At 41.5% G+C, this 22,143-nt stretch overlaps 1 protein-coding gene across 1 annotated transcript in view; it reads right to left on the bottom strand.

Annotated features, from left to right (window-relative positions):
• Nucleotides 1-895: 895 nt before the first annotated feature.
• Nucleotides 896-22,143, bottom strand: part of CXCL12 (C-X-C motif chemokine ligand 12) — a 74,857-nt gene continuing 53,609 nt past the window's right edge. The window contains exon 4 of the mRNA XM_072739404.1: nucleotides 896-1,049. Coding sequence (XP_072595505.1) covers nucleotides 911-1,049 — 139 coding nt within the window. The 3' untranslated portion in view covers nucleotides 896-910. The remainder of the gene's footprint in view (nucleotides 1,050-22,143) is intronic.

The following is a 22,143-nucleotide window of genomic DNA, read 5'->3' as shown; positions in this document are numbered from 1 at the left end:
GCTTGACTTTAGTCTGCTCCAAAAAAGAAAATACGCCTACACCACCCAGGGGAGCATGAGACATCTCGTATCATCTTAATAATTGATACTTTGGCTATCTATCAACTTTTTTTCTTTTTAAGATTTTATTTATTTGTTCATGATAGATGCAGAGAGAGAGGCAGAGACATAGGCAGAGGGAGAAGCAGGCTCCATGCAGGGAATCTGATGCGGGACTCAATTCCAGGATCCCAGGATCGCAACCTGAGCCGAAGACAGACGCTCAAACATGGAGCCACCCAGGTCTCCCTATCTATCAACTTTTAGTGCTTTTGCTTTGCATGAGCTAAGTCCTACTCCCAACCCTTCCTAAGCCCTGTACAAACAGGGGATATATTTTTGGACCTCTAAACAGTTGTCCTCCTTAAAGCCGCAGAGTCCCATCTGATGTTTTGTCTGTGTACGCTCATGTTGTTTTGACCGGTCATTTGTCATCAGTTAAAGCCTAGAAATATGAAATAGCCGTGACACAGAGTAAAGGCCTCAAACCCAGAAAAAGAGAAACAGAGCGACAGCCTGTGCTCTGGACATACCTAGCTCGATTACATCTTCATAACACAAACAAACAGAAGAGTCCTCTGCTGTTAAAAAGGAAAAAAATCTGGAACCTACTAGTCCTTTTCATTTTTCCCAGTGAACGGTTGGCAGAACTCTTCCAAATTGTTTACTTAATAATTTGTTAAAAAGTATAGTTTTGCAGCTGGGTGATTTGTTTACTTTTTTCCCTCTGAGAATCAAGTGTTACATCCAGAGATTGCTTGTTATGATGGAAGCCGTGTGGATTATTTGGATTTTGATGAATGTCCCACCCCCACCCAGGCTGCAGGAGACTTGCTTTGGAGGCCTGCCCTGGCTCCCCACAACATGGATGTCATGTCCCCTTTTCTGGTCCACTGTCTCGTTTCCAGGATCTGCCATCGGGAAGTTTAAGGGTGGAACATAAACAACCATGCAGGTTGGGCAGGTACGCATGACGCTGTGGTGCTGCTTGCTTGGGGGCGGCTGGCTGCCTAGAAAAATGAAATAAAATCAGTTTATAACAAGCAAAGTCTAATGAACTGTGGCCTCTCTTAATCATAAACAGACAGTTTATCCACTGAAAACATCACGTGGGCCAAAGAATCAGAGAACTTTTAGATGAATAATCCATATGGTTTTATATTCAAGAGAGAGGAGAGAGGAGGAGGGAGGGTACCAATTAGCTTCCCGTTTCCCCCGGCCAAGCGAGCTGGTGTGTATGCAAGGAGTGATTTCAGCTTTCCACTTCCCCATTTGGCCTCCTGGCCCCAGATAAAGCTGTCCTAGAGCTGCCCTCACTCTGCTTGGGGTGAACAATTCACTGATGATTCTGGGTGACATGGGGGTGTGATGGGGGATGCTCTGTCCACAGACAAAAGCCCACACATGGGAGCATCACCACAAGTACCCCAGTGCTGCCCAGTGGTGACATGATGGGGGGCAGTGGGCCAGGGGGCAGAGGGAGACGTCCACGTTTCAGCTTTATGAAAGGTCCAGATGTCTCTGTAAAAAGTTGGCTGCCCGGTATAACTGGGAAAGACCAGACACTGGGCCCTGGAAGGTTGAGATTAGGGCTCTGTTCATTTCTGTTCATTTCATCTCTTTTTCTCCTGTGGGGAAGACACTCGAGATTGTTGAGTTGGCTAAACCCATGGGAAGCAAGATGCTTGGGCTTAACAGTACAATCCAGGTGGGACTCAACTAAGCTTACCCCCTGTGAAAACCTGCAGAGGCATTTTCACCTCAGAGTGTGTAAAGGTGAAAAGCCACTAAGGAAACCAGAGACAGTAACACCAAAAAGATGCTTTCTGTCTCCAGGGCCAAATGGCTTGTCTTCGCCACCTAGCCCCAGAGCCCTGGAAGGTTCATTTCTGAGCAGCCGATTCCTGGAGGGCAAGGGAGAGAAAACCCTGTTGGCGCCCACTGCCTGTAGGTGCTCACCATGAGACCAGGAGTTGTAGTGGGTGCACAGGGCCCCACTGGGAGGGCAAAGGTTCGCCTGCAAAGAGGAGTGACCCTCAGAGAAGTGCAAGGGAAAATCCCCAAAGTGCAACCATGAGCAGCAAATCCTGTGGTGTAGCCAGCATTCCAGCCATATGGCGCAGAGCAAGAGGGAGAAGCTGAGGGCCCCAAGCCCTCCCATGGCACCTTCCAGCCACTTCCCCCATTGACCTCAGCTTCAGTCCTTCCCATTCATGCCAGTGGTAGACACAGTGGTACCCTAGCTCAAGCGAAGACATTTTTTCTCCCTTTGCATCTATCGTGTTTTCTCTCACCCCGTGATCAGGCCCCAGCCATCCTTCACTCTGGATCCCATCGCTCACTTTCCCTGGCACCACCAGCCAGTGCCCAGGCCTCCAGCTCCTTGTTCGCCTGTAAGAGCGCCCTCTGCTGGCAATGGCGTCTCCTGTCTGGCTAGCCAGCTGGCTGCTTTTCTCAAGACTCAAAGCTTGGGAGAACATAAACCACTGGTCACTCATCCCATGTGTGAATCCCGACTTGTGCCATACAGGAGAAAAAAACTGTTCTGCCTCTGATCGAACACTTGCAGTGACAGGTGGCTCATTATCAATCCATCCCACGGTTGTCAACTGAGACCACTGGAAATATCTTCTTTGTGTTGAACCAATACTTGCCCTTTGTTGCTCATTCCACTTGTCCTGACACTGTCCTCTCAAGTCATCCCAAGTGAGCACAGTTTTGCTTCTCATGACCACCCTCTTTCTAAACGCTCTTGGGTCTTCCACCCATCCCAGTGTGAGGTAATTTCACCTCACTTCTGGACACAATCCATTCCTCAAACACCCTCTCACACTGTGATACCCTGAAGTACACCTGACCCTGTAGGTAGAGTCTGATTAGTGCATAAGATGGGATGTCACTTCCTAGGTCTGGCGACTGGGATGCGGAACACACAGGTGGGGGAAGTCACAGAAGCTGACATGCCATAATCTCTGTACTTTTTTTTAAAGATGGGGTGGTGGGTAAAGAGGCAGAGGGGGAGAGAAAATCTCAAGCAGACTCCCCTCTAAGCACAGAGCCTGATGCAGGCCCAATTTCATGAGCCCAAGATAGTGCTTTATTTCTCTCCTGTGCTTACCAGTACTTTGTCTAGGCCAAAATGTCTCAAGTCATAGTGCCTCCCTGATGTCCCTGGGGAGGCTATTTTCATCTAATAATAGATGGTATTGTTAACAAGGACTTCCTGATATTAGTCATAAATTGTCCTGCACTGACTTCACACTGTTATTCTTTTTTAAACCTTTTGTTTTTAATACAACTTAACACCCATCTTTTTGGTGTGTGCTCAAATATGTGTGTTATGTGTATGATATGTATGACAAGGACCTTATGCAAGATAGTTACTATTTTATATATATAATATGTACTATAATATATATTAATATATATAATTACATATTATAATATATAATATATTAGTACATAATATATTATATATTATAATATATACATATAAAAGTCAGAATTTCATCTCACTTTAAAAAATATCAAAGTGGTGGTTGAGGCCTAAGATATGACTGTGGAGAGGCAGAAAAATGTGGGAGCATCTATGACTAGAAATCAAGAGTCCACTCTAACCTGCTTTGTGTCGTTGGAGGATTACTACCTCTCTCTGGGCCTCAGTTTTCTTGCTTGTATGATGAATGGCTGGGCCATGGTTCCTAACTCACAATATTGACTCTTTGTCTCTGACACCTGTAACTTGATGCTTATAACAGTACGACTATAACTACTAGTACTGCAATAATGATTAACACTCATTGACTATGTGTTTGTGACTTTGAATTCAATAATTTTCTTCATTCTTGTAATATACCTAGGAGGTAGATATGCCATTTTCATTTATAGGTAGGAAAGCCTGAGGTCTCAAATCACTTACTGAGATGAACACACCATTACATGACAGCTAATACATCAGGTGTGTCTGTGAGTCCATCACATTCTTCTCCCAGGACTCCAGCACGGTGATCCTGAACAGACATACAGAGTCTAGAACTAGTTCAGTGTTCCATGTGGGAGCCATCAGTGGTTATAGATACTTGAAATGTGGTCAGCCCAGATTCAAATGTGCCACAAATGTGAGATGCACATTGAATTTTTGTGCATATGTAAAACATCTCATTAATAATTTTTTATATTGATATGTTGAAATGATATTTTGGATGTATCAAGTTAAAGCAAATACATCATAGACATTCATTTTACCTGCTTCATTTTTTTATTCTGCTTGACATGGCAACTAGACAATTGAACAGGATAGAGAGGCTCATATGTGGCAGGATTATTTCACAATTGGCACTTCAGAAACTTGTAGGGCACCTGGCGCTGCCCTCTGCATGAACTTCCCCACCAAGCAGCCAGGGGCTGCTCCATTATAGCCTGGCTCTGAAGCAAATTCTACTCTCCCTGGATGTCATTAAGCAGCTTCCTGGTAATCAGGGTCTGGCCAGCCGTCCAGATGTGACCCCAGAACGACTTGGCTGTCCAACAGTGACAAAGGAGTCAAAGGCCTTGGGCCCAGTACAGGGCCTTGGGCACAAGTATGACATCTGTAGTCCAGTGTGGCTGCTGCCAAAGCCTTGAGAAGGATGCTGGTGTCTGAGGAAAGCTATAACTGTTCTAGAAGTGGGAAGGATAGTGTGTTTCCTGGAGAGACTACTTGAGTGACTCTATTTGCACAAGGACTCCCTTTAGGGCAACTGCAAAACTTGATAGCCAGACCCACGGCAAATCACTCCCACTGTGTGTGGAAACTGCATGAAGATTCGAACATAGTCCTGGGGGTGGTGGTGGCTCTAATAAGAACAGTAATAATACTGAGATGTGTATGATAACAAGGTAAGAGAGATGATTCATGGAAAGAGTGCCTCATAGAGCTAGAACAATCCCCTCCAGATGCCTAAGAAAAGTCAGCTTGATTAAGAAGCTGGAGAGGGACTGGTAATAATTCCTCTTCACCCAAGGGCCAAAAGCAGGGCCAGGACTAGGGTAAAGGAGGGCATAGGTAGGTGTTCATGCTCAAGGTCATTCTGGTTGGAGATTGGCTCCCAAGAGCCTGTATTTTCTTAAGTGTTGGGCACCTGGTGTGGTGGTGCCTGGCTGGCTTCAACCAAGTTCCAGCCCTGACCAGAAGGGTTGTTAAGGACCTACTTACATTAGCTTATCTAATCCATACAAAAGACTTGTGGTTCAAAAGGATTATCCCCATTTTGTAGATAGAAGAATGTGAAGCTCAGGTTCAAAGCCACATGGCAAATAAGCTTGCACACATTCCCTGCACTCAATTGAGTCTCTACAATTTGTGTGAAAAGATTCCTGAATTTTTCCAAACTTTAAAACAACTCTGAATCTGGTGAATCTGGTTGGTCTTAGTTCTGCCACTTACCACTCTTTGACTTTAGGCCAATTACTTAATTTCTTGGCTTTTAATTGGGAGAATTTGATTTTAGGATGGGAAAATGTACATAAAATGCTCAGCAAAGGGCCTGGCACAGTAAAGGCAGTAAACACTGACATGTGAGTACATATTTATGTGTGTGTGTCTATGTACACATCTGTGTGCGTGTGTGTGTGTGCATGTGTGCCTGCTCATATGTGTACAATAACCAATGACAATCAATCATTCGTTCAACAAAATATTGCCATTCCCAGGAGCCTCAATCAAGTTACTGTCTTTGAGCGGCTCATAATCTGGAGGCAGGAGAGGAATAAAAAAGCACAAGGCTGGTGAAGGATTAGCCTGAGTTTTCTAGGCAGTGAGAACACCCCAGGGAGCTGCATTACAGCTCACAACCCCTTTGGGGAGTAGGAGAGGACTTCAGAATGCCTCGAGTGGAAAGATGGGGGCAGGGGACAGGAAAGGTTGAACCAAAAAGGTCTAGAACACCAGCTGAGGAAATGGTCATCATTGAGCTGTGAAAAGAGCACCACAGAAGGCTTTAAATGGAAGACTGACAAGGTAACCTTTGGGTTCTGGAACATGTATTGGTTTGGGAAAATGCATCTCTGCTATGAGGGCTTGTCCAGAGTTGGTCCTTTTACACCCTGTTTTACAGAGCGTCTTCTAATCCCAAAATAAGTTTGTCCAATCCTGGCACCATACATAATTCAGGGAGTGCTGAGAGTCCAGAACATATCCCAGAAACTCCTTTCATGCATTCCAAGACATAACCATTGTTCCCTGGTGTGTCTTATTCTTATAGGGATTGGTTCTTTGCACCTCATTCATCCCCTGTCCACTTCCTATGTTTCCAAACAGGTTGCTTAAAAAAAGGGACATAATCCCTGTTTGAGTTGGAATCCACCACATACCTACTTCTGAGCTGCCATCTTACAGGTACTGGTCTGCATGGTGCTGGAGAGTGAGGGGGCATGGGTCCACGCAGCTTGACAAAGGGCTCCTGGCAGGCACGACAGAGAGGGGAGAGGACTGGTTCAGGAAGAGAGGACCTCCAGAGAGGTAGCCTGTGCCCCCTTAGACAGGGCCTCCTTCATTCAGATCCTCTGGCTCTCTTAGTTCCAGAGATGGCCATGGTGATGGGGAAAGTGGCTTCTCCCCCAGGAGAGGGAGGGCAGGAGATGAGGGGGTATGATTACCAGCAAGATCATTGCTCTTATTTCCATTTCTCAGGTAAAGAGATTGGGGTCCAGTGAAGGTCTGTTCTGCTCAAGATTACTCAGCTCACAGGTGACAGAAGTAAGATTCACATTCGATTTGTGTTGCCGCTGAATTCTGAGCAAATTCTGCACTACCTGAAGCCTCTCAACCTTGAACTAGCACCAATATTCCCAGTTTTCTGCTCTTGTTTGAATCAGTTCTCCATCTTCATTGTTTGAATGACACTTATGAAAGTTTACTTGGGTAGATTTCCTGTGCCTCACCTTCTTTCTGTGTTGAGACAAAGAGATTGGCCTTAAAATTACTCCTGACTAGTCAATCGGCAGGTGCTTCTCCCACCAACCCCAATCCCTCCCACCAGAAGAGGCTCCCACCACCCTCTGCCCTAGCCCTCCAACAACCCTTGTCCATCAGCATTGGCCCTTTCAGCGTTGCCCCTGCCCATCAGCATTGGCCCTGTCCATCAGCACTGGCCCTGTCTGTTAGTAATGGCCCTACCCACCAGCACTGGCCCATCCTACCATCACTGGGCCCTCCCACCAGCCGTAGTTCCTGCAGGCACTCCCACAGCTCTTTGCTGCTGATGACTTTAGGATTCTTCAGAACTTCTGACCTCTCTTTTGGACACTGCTGCCTGGGATCATGACCCCTAAATGCCTCCATTTGCTGTCCATATCTGAGTTCCCAAGACCAACCTCAAAAGTTAGTAGGGGTTTAGTTGACCTTTAAATATTTCAGATGGGTGGGGGTTAAATGCCAGTGGCATGTAGTAAACAAAACTGAAGGTACACCAGCCTTGTTTTACAAAGTAGTCAGCGACCCCATGGCTTTGGGAGTTTCTCACTGAATACATTTCTTGTAAGTGGTCCATGTGACTGTCCCCTCATTCCTCCTTCCCTCCCCTAAAAAGCATCCATTCTCATTGCTGGCCTCCTTCACATCCACATTCCCTTTGATTTCCTAGACAACATCTTTTAACTATCTCTTCCTTTTGCTGTTTCCAAATAACTTCCTGGAAGTTATAACAACTTCCTCCTCTTTTACAACAAAGACCATCTATTCTGTAGTGAGATTGCTCTGCTAGTTCAGGTTCAGAGATCAACAAAAATGAATTTGGGTTTTGTTTTGTTTGTTTTTACTTTGCAGCACACTCACAGACACAAAGTGGTCCTTTACTTTGGACTGTATCTAGTAGGGTCCAGGGTGCATATACCAGCCTATATGTGTCCCAGCACACACCCCACAGGCACCTTCATCCCCAGTGCTGTCTCAGGGGACATTGCTAGCTGGGTCCCTGTGCTCCAAGGATGACAGACAAGGGAAAGTGAGTCTCTCTTCTCTAAGGCTGTTGGCTGTTACTGAACCAAGACCCTTAAACAATTCACTTTTGGTCATCATTTTAAGAAGTCCTTTGGCTCCTAATTAATTTTTTGAGAGAGAGAGAGTGGAGGGCAGGGTCAGAGGGAGAGGAGAGAGAGAATCTTAAGCAGGCTCCATACTTAGTACAGAGCCTGACATGGGGCTCTATCTCATGACCCTGAGATCAGGACCTAGGCTGAAATCAAGAGTTGGTCACTTAACCGACTGAGCCACCCAGGCACCCTTGGCTCCATTTTTTAAACAAGGCAGCTGTGAGTGTCATAGCTGGAGTGGCATGCCCCTGACAATTTCCAGATTTACTCTTAGAAATATTTTCTCAGTTATAACTTGAGTTTATAATTTTGTCATCAAATCATTTAGTAGAAAATGCTACATTTGGGTCCCATCATGGGTAATCACCCCAAAGGGAGGGTTCACTCCAGGAAACACCAGGATCAAGAAAGCTTTTGGTAAACTTAAGGCTCACAAAGTCAACCGCCTTGGCAGCAGAGCAGCATGTACTCACTCTGAAATAACCTGGCTGGGGAGGCAAGCATTGTTTTTCTTCACTACCCTTCCTGTACACCCTGAGTCAGGTACTCTCTATGTTCTGAATCAAAGAAGTGCTTCCACTCCCCTTTCTTTCTAACCTGTGGCCCCATTGCACATTGCAATGGAAGCCATGGAATAAAGCGGCCCCAGGCCCTTAAGGGCTGTGATGAATGTTGCCTTCCTTTCTGCAGATGTGAAGGAGAGCAAACCTGTGGAGCCCTCTCTCCCTGTTTCTCATTATTGTAGTGTTGTCGTGTTATACTCTCTTCTGCCTCCAGAAAACTTACCTATTCTAGGTATCCTTTCTCATACTTGATGTCCTGTTTCCATTCATGGAGATACTGGTCACATGCATCCTGCAGCCAGAATATGAAAACCATAAACCGAGAGCACAGCTCCAGGCTGGGGCAAATTGGACCTCTATATTTTCTGCTTGGTCTGTCTTCCTCATCAATGTCATCACTCTCAGAGATGCACAGCACTCTAAGATTACCATGCATTTTCATATCCATTTTTCTCATTTGCCAGTTATATACCTGGTTAGAAATTCAAAGGAAAGGCAATTTCCTTCCATTTTATAGAAGAGGTTAATGCTAAGCCAGGGCAGGTGCCTTTTCATTTTTTTTTTTTTTTTTTTTTTTTTTGCAGGTGCCTTTTCAAATAAGAACATGGTAGGTTTTCTGATATTTGGCCTAAGCTATTTTAAGTTTACCAGAATGTGTCAAAGAGAACATATTTGTCTGTTAATCTATTAAATGCTAGAACACAATTATTCAGGTATTAATGTAGTATATAGATATAATAGGGAAAGTTGTCATCTGAAACTTTGATGACACCAACAAAGCTTCAAACAGCTTCTGAGGTATGTGATGGCTAGCAAATGAAACTAACTAGTTGTGGGAATCACGTACAAAGCTAATTATATAACTTGATGAAGGGTATCCATGAGAAGCTCATGGTAACATCATACTTAGTGATAAAATACTAGATATTTCCCCCCTAAGATCAGGAACAAGGCAAGGATGTCTGCACTTGCCACTTCAATTGAACATTGCACTAAAGGTTCTAACAGAGTGGTGCTAGACAAGAAAAAGAAATAAAAGGAATCCACTTGGGAAAAAATTAAACTATATTTGCAGATGCTATGATCTTATACAGAAAGTCCTAAAGGATCCACTAAAAACCATTAAACTGTTAGAAAAGAGTTCAGCCAAGTTTCTGTATTCAAGATCAATATACAAAAATCAGTCATATATCTATTTATTAGCAATAAGCAATCAGAAAATAAAATTAAACAATTCCATTTTAATAGAATCAAATTTTACAAAAGAAATACAAATTTTACAAAAGAAATAAGATATCATTGAAACAAAGAATTAAATTAAATAAATGGAAAGACTTCCCATATTTCTCATATTCATGGATTGGAAGACTTAACATTATTAAGATGTCAATACTTCCAATAATCTACAGATTAATGCAATTACTATCAAAATCACAACTTCCTTTTTGAAGAAATGGTCAGGCTGATCCTCAAATTTATATGGAATTGCAAGGGGCTCAGAATAGTTGAAAAAATCTTGAAAAAGGAAAACAAAAGGTAGATGACTTGCACTTCCTCATTTTAAAACTTAAAAAACTAATCAAGACAGTGTGATATTGGCATAAGGATAGACAAAGAAGTCAATGATCTAAAATTGAGAGTCCATACATAAACCCTCACACTTACTATTAATTTATGAGTGTCAAGGTCACTCAGTGGGGGAAAGCATAATTTTCTCAACACATGGTGCTAAAACGGCTGGATACCCATATGTAAAAGAATGAAGTTCAACTCTTACCTCATACCATATAGAAAAATAAACTCAAAACAGATCAAAGATACAAGTGTATCTTTGTAAAAATTAAAACTATACATTTCTTTGTAAGAGTTGAAAACTATAATATTCTTAGAATAATATATAGAGTTAATCTTAATAACGTTGGATTTGTTAATGAATTCTTTTTTAAAAAATTATTTATTCATGAGAGACAGAGGGAGAGAGAGAGGCAGAGACATAGGCAGAGGGAGAAGCAGGCTTTTCACAGGAGCCCAATGTGGGACTCAATCCCAGACCCCAGGATCATGCCCTGAGCTAAAGGCAGATGCTCAACCACTGAGCCACCCAGGCTTCCCTTGTCAATGAATTCTTAGACATGACACCAAAAGCACATGCAACAAAACAAAAGAATATTGTCAGGCTTCATGAAAACTAAAAATTTGTGCATCAAAGGATACCATCAAGATTGTGAAAAGACAGCCAATATGGGAGAAAATATTTACATATCATATATCAGATAAGGGTCTGGTATCCAGGCAAATAGCCCAATAAAAGTGGGCAGAGATTTGTTAATTAATTATTAAATAGACTACACAAATGGCTAATGAACATATGTAATTATGTTCAACATATTTGAGAATGGAATAAAAAACACTTCACACTCACTGGGATGATAACAAAAAAGATGAGCAATAACAAGTGTTGACAAGGATGTGGAGAAATTGGAGCCCATATATATTATTATATAATATATACATATATATATAATATCCTTTTTTTTTAAAATATATTTTTTTTAATTTTTATTTATTTATGATAGGAACACAGTGAGAGAGAGAGAGGCAGAGACACAGGCAGAGGGAGAAGCAGGCTCCATGCACCGGAAGCCTGATGTGGGATTCGATCCCGGATCTCCAGGATCGCGCCCTGGGCCAAAGGCAGGCGCCAAACCGCTGCGCCACCCAGGGATCCCTATATATAATATCCTATATGATATCCTATATCAACTATGATATAGGATGTAAAATGGTCCTGCCATTTGGGAAAACAGTTTGGCAATTTATGTAAAAGTTAAACATATAGTTACCATTGACCCAGCAATTCTACACTTGAGTATATGTCCAAAAGAATTTAAAACACGTCCACACAAAAACCGTACTTGAATGTTCATAATAGCATTGTTAATAACAGCTAGAAAGTGGAAACAACCCAACTGTCCACTAACTGATGAATGGGTAAACAAAACATGGCATATACATGCAATGGAATATTACTTGGCAATGAAAAGTAATGAAGTACTAACACTGGGTACAACACGGATGGACCTTGGAAACATGCGAAGTGAAAGAAGCGAAAGACCACATCTTTATGATGCTTTTACATTATATTTTCAGAATAGGTAAATCCATAGAGATAGAAAATCCTTGCCAAGGGGGAAGGTAGTTGAGGATTAGGGATGGGGAATGACTGTTAATGGGCGTGGGTTTATTTTTTGTTTATTTTTTAAGATTTTATTTATTCGTGAGAGACACAGAGAGAGATTGAGAGATTGAGAGAGAGAGAGAGAGAGAGAGGCAGAGGGAGAAGCAGGCTCCATGCAAGGAGCCTGACGTAGGACTCGATCCTGGGTCTCCAGGATTAGGCCCTGAGCTGAAGGCAGTAATAAACCACTGAGCCACCCGGGCTGCCCCATGGTTTTTCTTTTGAGAGGGACAAAATGTTCTGGAATTAGATAGTGGTGGTGATCTCACAACCTTATGAATATACTAAGAACTCCTCAATTGTACATTTTAAGAAGGGTGAATTTTATGATATGTGAATTAAATGTCAATGAAGCCATTACTAAAAATATGTTGATATATTTTTCAGTGTCACTAAACACCATATTGTGTTAAGTTTGAAATTTCTGCTCACTTTTTAAAGATCTGGTCGTGGTCACCTAAGAAAAGAAATCATTTTTCAATCTGATGACTGGATATCCTATGAGGAGTTCTCATTCCTGAAATGTGAGGCTTAGATTCTACTGCCACAGGAGTGCAGATGTTGTGACCACAATGGTTATGCAACTGTCTCCAGGTGGAGCTTCCCTTGTAGATAACAGGGCTTCCTTTGGTTACCACAAGCAAGGAATGATATGAAGGTTACCAAGGTTACCTTAATGTTGTTAAGTCCAACATAAAATGCATTTTCCAGAGGAGGCTTTCTGGTCATATTAGAAAGCCGTTCTTGCTCCCTCCTCCCCCAGGTCCTGGAAAGTTTATTATTCAGGTTCAGAGGCTAACCTTTGCCATTAGTGAATATGGACTGTCCTCCTAGTAGCCCTGCCTCCTCAGCCTCCTGAGCCGAGTGGGGTGGGGTGAGTCTTGCTGAGCCAATGGCAGGAGATGCAGAGCTATGTGCCCACCTTCCAGCATAGCCACTTTGTGTATGTTGAGACATCAGCTTGCCTCTGCTGTCACCACCGAGGTGGCAGCTCTCCTACTGGTAAAACACGTATTCTGTCCACTTCATTAGCACTTCTTTTAGTTGCTAATTTCAGTCAGAGACCGTACCTGAGGCAATACGTGAGAATGGATCCTGCCCCATCCAAACCCTGCTGTCTTGATGGGTGATGAGGTGCATCATGCATATTATTAGTTAATGCATAAGAAAGCATTTACCTGTAGACAGTTAATTTAAAACAAACTCTTGTTACTAGCAATTTCAGATTCACAGCAAAACTGAGTGGAGATTACAAAGATTTCCCATATATCCGTTGCTTCTACACATGCACAGTCTTCCCCATCATTAACATCCCCACCAGAGTGGTACATTTATTACAATCGATAAACCTATATTGAAACATCAGTATCACCCAAAGTCCATAGTTGACATCAGCGTTCACTTTTGGTGTTGTGCATCCTTACAGGTTTGGACAAGTGCACAATGATAATGGGTCCACCATTATCATCTCATACAGAGTATTTTAAGTGTCTAACAATTCACTTTGCGATATCTACTCAATCACCTCCCCTCGGCAATTCCAGCAATTCCACCTCCCCTCAACCTCTGGCAACCACTGTCTCTATAGTTTTTTACTCTCTCTATAGTTTTGACTCTTTAAGACTGTCATATAGCTGAAATCATACAGTATGTATTTGCTTTCTTTTTAGATTTGCTTTTTCACTAAGTGATTTGCATTTAAGTTTCTTCTGTGTCTTTTCATGGCTTGATAGCTCATTTCTTTTTAATTCTGAATGACTCACCTACTGAAGGACATCTTGGTTACTCTCAAGTTAGGGCAATTATGAAAAAAACAGTTAATTTTTAATACAGGTTATTCAACTTTATTCTCAACAATGTCCCTCTCAATCCCCAACATCTCTTGATAGAGCAAGAGATAGAGGCTGCACTAGAGGCAGATCCATGGGAATAAGTCTTGACTGTTACCTGCCAAGTGGACCATGGTGGGAAAATACAGAGAGAATCAGCTATAGACAACTAATTCCTCTGGCTTTCTTTCTCTTTTTTTCTAACCCTAGGAATTCCCATTGCCAAGATGGCCAATGCTGTCCCTACTATAGGAAGAGAAATGCACTTTGGAAGCCTCTAAGCAAAGCAAGACTAGGTGAGTCACCAGGAGCCCCCAAAGCCCCAAAGTTACAGAGAAGGCCTGGAGTCCTGGTACAAATCATGCTGTCTGCTCCTCAATCTTTCTTTCATCATCAGACCTGCTCTCCAGGATGGTCCTGCTCCAGCTGAGTCTGGATCCAACATCAGCCTCCCCACTGTAACTGTCCCTGCTCAGAGCTGTGACACATCCAGTTTAGGAGGCTTTTCTATGGAAACGGTTATGATTACTGCAGGGTTCCACATTCTGGCCCTGGGTTCCACATTCTGGGGCTACTCTGCATCCTGGCACTCTATGTATATCCATTGACTCCCCGGTGGCCTAGAGCCAAGCCGACGGCATTCCCTCCAGAGGCACAAGCACATGCCAATGTCTGTCTGGTTTCCTGGTTTCCGAACAAAAATTCATTTTTCTGAGTGGGGTCACCTCTGGTGATAACAAATAGGAGGTAGCCATGATTCTTTGATGATCCTCAATAGATATAAGTTACTATGATTCATGGAGCACTTTTAGTGTCACCCTTGATTCTCCCAAACTCCAGGTCAGGAATGATTGAGCATAACGAATGTCAGATGATTTCCTTAGGGTCACCTGGAAAGTGCAATTAATCCAGGATCTGTGCTACCATTTTTGTTCAGAACCATAACCTCTTGAGTACCTTGATCCAAAGTTAAGTCAACAGTGATTTCCTCCATGATTGATATTAACACTTGGCTGTGTGATTTTCCCATCAGTCTACTCACCTCCTTTAACCTTTCCCTCAATGAGCCATTTTATTTTCCTTTTAATCACACACTTGCTCCTCCTAGGTCTAGTTCTAATTTCTCCTTAACTTTTGGAAAATGGAAGCAAAATAATGGATGCCAATTGAGGATTGATCCAAAACCAGGTGCAGCTGGAGGGGTGGTTGGTGGGGCCATCATGCCTGCCAAAACAGCCATTCCTTTTAGCATGGACTTTTGGAAGAGCCTGGCTGGCCCTGTGTGATGGGTCTGCTTGGTTGTGGGCATAATTTCAGTTGCACTCCAGGGTAACAGTTAGCCTTTACCATTTTGGCTTCTAGCTGCTCCTGAGATTTCTACAAAATTCCAGGCATTCACATCAGCTCAAGGATGTGACCTCAGCAGAGTGCACTGGCCTTCCTCTCCTTCTGAGCAGTCCCTTCAGACTTTCCGTCTATAGGAGCCTGAAGGTAACTTCACACTGATTTCCATCCCTGGAGGTGATTGGGGAGCATGTTGGTGGGGGGGGGGGGCAATGAGAGTGAGGAGCAGCCCAAGATTCTGTATCGGAATTGGTTGGGGTCCAGCCCCAGCTCTCCCAGCTTCCCCAGCTGCTCGCTGTGATGCTGAGTAAGCCAGTGAGTTAATTCGCCTATAAAATTAGAATGATATTGCCATGAGTAATACTTACCTTGGAAAAAGTGTTATGAGGATTTAAAAAAATATGTAGAAAGGGCCTAGAATTGTGCCTGGTGCAAAACCAACCATCATTATGTTAATGAGATAAGATTTAAAAAATGCTTTTTCCTCCAAATGCTCAAAAACCCTGTGAAAAGAACAGTTCATGGAAGGATTTTGAACAGCTGTTTGCTTTGAGGAGAAGTACTGAGGGAAAAAATAAGACATTGTTCCCATTTTTATGAACAGCTTTTGTAAATAACATAGACAGTCCCTCCAAACCAATCCTTTCCACATCCTCTAACCAGATTTTGTTATTAAAATATTTATGGACATTTACCATATTTGCTGAAATATTCATTTTAGAGACCAAATCTATGAGATCTAATTCTGTGTGTTTATGAAGTATTTCCCACATAATTTTAGAAGAATTTGAGACAGTTTATAGTAAAAGTCAGATTTATAATTTCAATTAATGATACAGTGAGGCTGGATTTTTACATGGCATTAACATTTTTTGAGGGATATGAGGTTCTCTTTATATAATTAATACACATAGTACATTCATAAGTAACATTTTAGTGAACTGCATAAAATCAAGGTAAAAGGCATTTTCTGCCAGACAGTAAACTAGGTTTAGTTTGCTCTGTGCATTTAAGCAGCTTTGTGATTTCAACAAACCTTACTGTTCTGAACTTCAATTTCAACCTTGAAAACTTAGGCATCTGAAAGAGTTCTGTGATGCCAATTCTCTCTCCAAAATCTTAAAAGAATGAAAGTAATTAATTGAAATTATTGCAAGAATTTCACATTACCGTGTTTATAATCTTGTCCTGAGACATGTTGTTTTCATCTCTATGGTAATGTGTCTGCACACATGTATGTATGTGTATGTAATTTTATGAAAGAATTTGATCAAGATTATAATTCCATGGTATCCTTGTGAACATATCTCTGGATTTGCTGTCCAACAATCTCATTCTTAATTTCTGGCAGTGTGGCATAAGGCAAAGGACTTAGCCTTCTGAACCGTATACAAGGGCTCCATCTCCACTCATCTCTGTTTCTCTGTTATATCCCAGGATTTCCTGTTTCTCCAAGGCCAAGGGGCCAAAGCTTGTTCGTCTCCATCTTTGCCACAGCTGGACAAGACGAATACAACACACACTTGTTTTCTGGTGAAATGGAATTTCACTTTTTGTTTTCTGGCTTTTTTTTTTTTTGGTATCAATTTATATACTTATATGACTTTCCTTCCTCAGCCCGCTGATATGGTGGATTACACTGATGATTTTCAAATGTTAAACCCCCGCTTTGCATACCTGGAATAAATCCCACTTAGTCATGGTTTGTAATTCATTTTATACATTACTGGATTTGCTTCGCTAATATTTTGTTGAGGATTTTTTTTTTTGCATCAGAATTCATGAAAGGTATTCATCTGTAGTTTCCTCTCTTTCTTTGCTTTTCTGGTACTGTTTTGGTTTTGTATCAGTGTAATACTAGCCTGGTAAAATCAGTTGGGATGAGTTCTCTCCTCCCTGTTTTCTGGAAGAGGTTGTGTAAAGTTGATGTTAATTCCTCTTTAAATGTTTGGTAGAATTCTCTAGGGAATCCATCTGAGTCTGGAGATTCTCTTTTGGGAATTTTTAAATTATAAACTCAATGTCTTCCGTGGTTACAGGGCTACTCGTCTATTTTATCCTCATTGAGTTTTGCTAGCTAGGTTTTTGAGGAATTGGTCCATTTCTTCTAAATTATTGAATTTATTAGAGTAAAGCTGTTCGTGTTATTTTGTTCTTATCCTTTTAATGGCTTCAGAATCTGTAATGACATCCTCTGTTTCATTACCCATTTGGTGATTTGTGTCTTTTTTCTTTGTCAGTCTTGCTAGAGGCTTATCAATTTTATTGATTTTTTCAAATAACTTTTTTTGTTTTTTCACTGATTTTTCTCTATTGTTTTTCTGTATTAGGTTTCATGAATTTCTGCTCTTTATTATTATTTTTCTTCTGCTTGCTTTGGGTTTATTTTGTTTTGTTTTTTTCAAGTTATTTGTGGTCGGAGCTTAAATTATCAATTTAAGATTTTTCCTCTTTTCTAGACTCAAAATTTTAGACTATAGATTTTCCTCTATGCACTGCATTAGCTATATCTCATGTATTTTGATGCATTGTATTTTTATTTTGGTTCAGTTCTATGTATTTTTTAAAAATCTCCACTGAGACATTCTCTTTATCTCATGGGCTATTTATAAGTGTGTTAATTTTCAAGTTGTTGGAGATTTTCCTTCTGCTGTTATTGAATAGAATACTCTATAAATGTCAGGCAAATCCTGTCAGTTGATCATGGTGTTCTATTCTGGTTTTCTGTCTAGTGGTTCTATAAATTACTGAGAGTAAAGTGTTAAGTCTTCAATTATAACTGTGGACTTGTCTGTTTCTCCTTTCACCTCCAACAGTTTTTGATTCATGTATTTTGAGGCTGTGTTATTGGTTACATGCACATTTAGGATCATTATGTCCTCCTGGTGAGTAAATGTTGTTACCATTATGCAAGGTCCCTTTTTGTCTCATTCTTTGCTTTCCTCTGAAGCCTACAGTATCTAATATTAATATAGCCGTCCCTGTTTTGTTTTTAATTAACGATTTCATGGTATATTTTTATCCATTTTTACTTTCAACCTACCTATGTCATTGTATTTGATGTTTGTATGTCATTGTATATGTACATGTCTCATGACAGTGTATTTTTGACCACACTGTAAAATTCACTTTGTCAATTTCTACCTCTTGATTGGTATTTAGATCATTTGCATTTAAGGTACTCATTGATATGACAGGACTTAAGTCTATCATTTTGTTGTTTTCCTTATTTTCTGTTCCTTTGTCTATTTCTATTTGCCTTCCTTTGGGTTACTTGAACCATATTTTAATATCCCATCTTGATTCATTTATAGTTGTGGGTTTTTTTTTTTTAATTGAGAGAAGCTGCCATCTAAATATCATGAGGGTTTTTTGTTGTTGTTGTTTTGTTTTTTTCTGGGAAAGGCTCATTCCAGGCACCACATGTGATTAAGGCAAAAGCACAGCATCCAAGCCCCAGGTTTCTCTGGAGTAGAGCACCTATAATTGGGTGCATGGCTCTGTCCACCCTTCAGCATGAGGAGCCCGTGACAGAACTCAGTGCCTACAGCAATGGAATCTCTGGATAACAATAATCACCAGGACCAACCTTTAGGGGCCAAGAAAGAATTTCCCAAATTCATCATGGGAGGGAGGTACCCAAGAGGGAAGATGGAATTTCCTATAGTTTGCAAAATGGGTGCTCCAAATTTAGCCCTATAAAGCTGTGTTGGCTTCAGTTTGTACCCCCAAGCTAGTGAAAATTCCCAAAATGCTAATTCTTTTCTTTTAGCCAGAAATGTGTCTCTTAACCACAACCTTCCCCATAGTGATGCTTTGAATCCAGATTATCTGCCTTAGTTGAGGGAGAAGAATGGTGACAACTTCTACCACCCACTTCTATGCCCCACACAAGATGAGAGTGCATGGTCACAAGTCCTGTGGCAAGTTTTTCCCTCAAGATGCTCAGAGCCTTCACAAACTCAGTCTCATTAGTCCCTAAATTAAAAATCAAAGTCTTTATCGCTCATGTATAAGTGGGGAGATGAAAGAACAACCGATACTTGCTCAAAGTCACATGCTAAGCCAGTAGTTGAATTAGTAGTTAAAGTCCCTCCTTGGATATATGGGATAATTGACTGTACCAGCTAATGACTGAAAGGCTGATTATTTCTGATAATTTATAACCAAACTGGGACTTCTGCCCTCTCAGAGAGAAGCATGAAGTCTGCTTCAGAGAGACCTGGCTCATTGATGGTTTCTTGAGCATGCTATGTAACGATGTGTGTGATATGTAATGATAATAGCTCACCTCATCCCAAAGATTTGGGGGCTCTCACAGATATTTTGTTATTGGGTTTGTCCATTCATTACTTTCTCCATTCATTAAACTATCCCTGTCAAATGCCACCAGGGCCCCAAAGTGCTCCCAGATCAGGAGCTACAAAGGTGAATGTGATAGTTTGATGAGGAAGGCATCCAGGTGAACGATTAGAGACAGGAAAGCACTTTATTGAAAGAAGAACTATGAAAAGCCAGGACATAGGAAAAGGGGGCTGGAGAAAAATTTTCATAAGTGGCTGCCCTTATTTAGAAATTTGGCAGGCAGCCAAGAGAGTAAAAGCTATTCTAAGCAGAGAGTGTTCCAGATTGAAGGAAGTAAGTGCAAAGACATTGATATGAGTGTTAATGTGCATCCATGAAAGGCGAGGAATTCAGCGTGGCTGGAGACCAGGAAGGCAAGCATAGATTTATGGGAAATAAGACCAAGAAGAAGAGCTGAGGCCAGATTATGAGTGTCTGCCACCTCCAAGGGACTGCATTGGAGTCAGACCTAGCTTCTGTGCCAGTGCTGCATTGCTTTTGGGATTTCTTGCTTTCCTTTTCTCCCAGCCACCCAAATAGTTGTCCAAGGTATGTAAGGCATTAGACAAAGAATGGATTTACCAAGTCATAAAAACACTGATGCGATGTCATCTAATGGTTTGTGTATGTATCTGGATTTAAAATTAGCCAACAGGGCCTTAAAGCCCCTTTGCTCTGGTTGTAGGATCTGGTGAAGCTTAAGAAATTGGCTGGAGATGGGCCCTGCAGAGTAATTGTTTGCCAACATCTGCTTCCAAGATACCTGGAGCCACCACCTTCAGGAGTCAGACTTCCAAGTGTTTCCTTAAAAATATCTTGGGAACATGTTCCCCAGGGTCATAGCTCAGCTTTAGGGACACTGGCATATCGATCTTGAAACAGGTTAATTGTGTCCACTGATAGCACTAGCATCCACTTAATCTTTCCAAGCTCTTCTCTGGGAGAGAAGCATCTGGGATCATTACCAAAGACTGATATCTTTTGCTTCTCTCTCTTTTTCTAATTCCTTTTTTAGTTTCCTCCAGAGAAGATGATTTATTGAATATGGTAGCCAAAACTGGAAAACATCTAATACTGTGTCTATTAAACCAGAACCAATAGACTTACCATTCTGTTTAGAAAGCTGTCTACTTGGGGATCCCTGGGTGGCTCAGCAGTTCAGCACCTGCCTTTGGCCACGGCGTGATCTTGGAGTCCTGGGATCGAGTCCCACATCAGGCTCCCTGCATGGAGCCTGCTTCTTCCTCTGCCTGTGTCTCTGCCTCTCTCTCTCTCTCTCTCTCTCTTTCCTCTCTCTCTCTCTCTCTCTCTCTGTGTGTGTATGTCTATCATGAATAAGTAAATATAATCTTAAAAAAAAAAAAGAAATCTCTCTACACCTAAGCTGCATAACAGCTGTGTTGACAGTCCTGGGAAAAATGAGGAAATGTTATAGGTTTAAAGTGTTGACTTAGTGACTTAATTCTTTGATGCTCCACTGTCAGAGGAGGATTATTAAGAAAGTTTGCTTTTCCTAGAGCTAATTCAGCAGCTCCAAGGGTGGTCACAGTTTTTCAGGTTTATCTGAAGAAAGACATTTGATGTACACACACTATTTTGTACACATCTTACATCTAAGAATATACACATCACACATATCTACGCATATACACATCACAAAATATGTGCAAGAGCTTCCTATTTATAGAAGGCTGTTACAAGTGCTACCATTATGCATCTCCTACTTGAGAAAAGGAGTGAGGGTGTTTCAGCACTCTAGCGCTTTTGACCATGTATACTTAGATGGTAGGCCAGGTGCCCTGATGACTATAGCCATTGTTCTCTTCATTCACAAGTGAGGAAACAATGCTCAGTGAGGCTAAGTTACTGGCCCAAAGTCACATAGCAGGTGACTCTTGGTTTGTCTGACTCTCCAGCCCATTCCCTATAATTCATCAGACTAGACTGTCCCTGACAGTCAACTGAATCAAAGAAAAATATGAAGGAGCCTGACTTCTACAAAGAGGTATAATCATCTCTCCTATCTCCCATGTGCATCATTCATAAATGTATTCATACATTCAACAAACTCATATATGCAGTCTACTGTATGCCAAACAAGGTTCGTTTTGAGAAGTCCATCACAGCCTAAAATGAAGATATCAAGAAGCAGCGCTAGCTCCAGATTTTTGTTTTATTTACATCTCAGATACCAAGAAGCAGTCAACTAATCAAAAGAATAAGAAATTAGAAGTATTGTGATGTCACCTCAATTATTTCATCAGAGATACCTCTTCCCACTTCCAGTTTTCTAGGGCTGTCATAATAAAGTGCCCCTAATTGTGTAGCTGAAAATACCAGATATGTATTTTCTCATGGTTCAGGAGGCCAGAGGTCAGAAACCAAAGTATGAGCAGAGCCATACCCCCTCCAAAGTCTCTAGGGGAAGATCTTTCTTTCTCTTCCAGCTTCTGGTAGTTGCCATTAGTCCTTGGCATTCCTTGGCTTGTGGCAGCATAATTTCTACCTCTTTCTTTACATGGCTTTCTTCTCTATATGCACCTCTGTGTGTGCTCTCCTTATAAGGATACCAGTCATTCTGGATTTAAGATCCTCCCTAATTCGTTATAACCTCATCTTAACTAATTACATATTCATTTCCAAATAAGATCACATTCCAAGATTCTAGGCAGATAATTTTGGAGGGACATTATAGTAGGAAAGAAATCAGAGAACA

The sequence above is a fragment of the Vulpes vulpes genome, chromosome 15, assembly GCF_048418805.1.
Source record: "Vulpes vulpes isolate BD-2025 chromosome 15, VulVul3, whole genome shotgun sequence".
Taxonomy (NCBI): domain Eukaryota; kingdom Metazoa; phylum Chordata; class Mammalia; order Carnivora; family Canidae; genus Vulpes; species Vulpes vulpes.
This window is presented reverse-complemented; position numbering and strand designations above follow the sequence as displayed.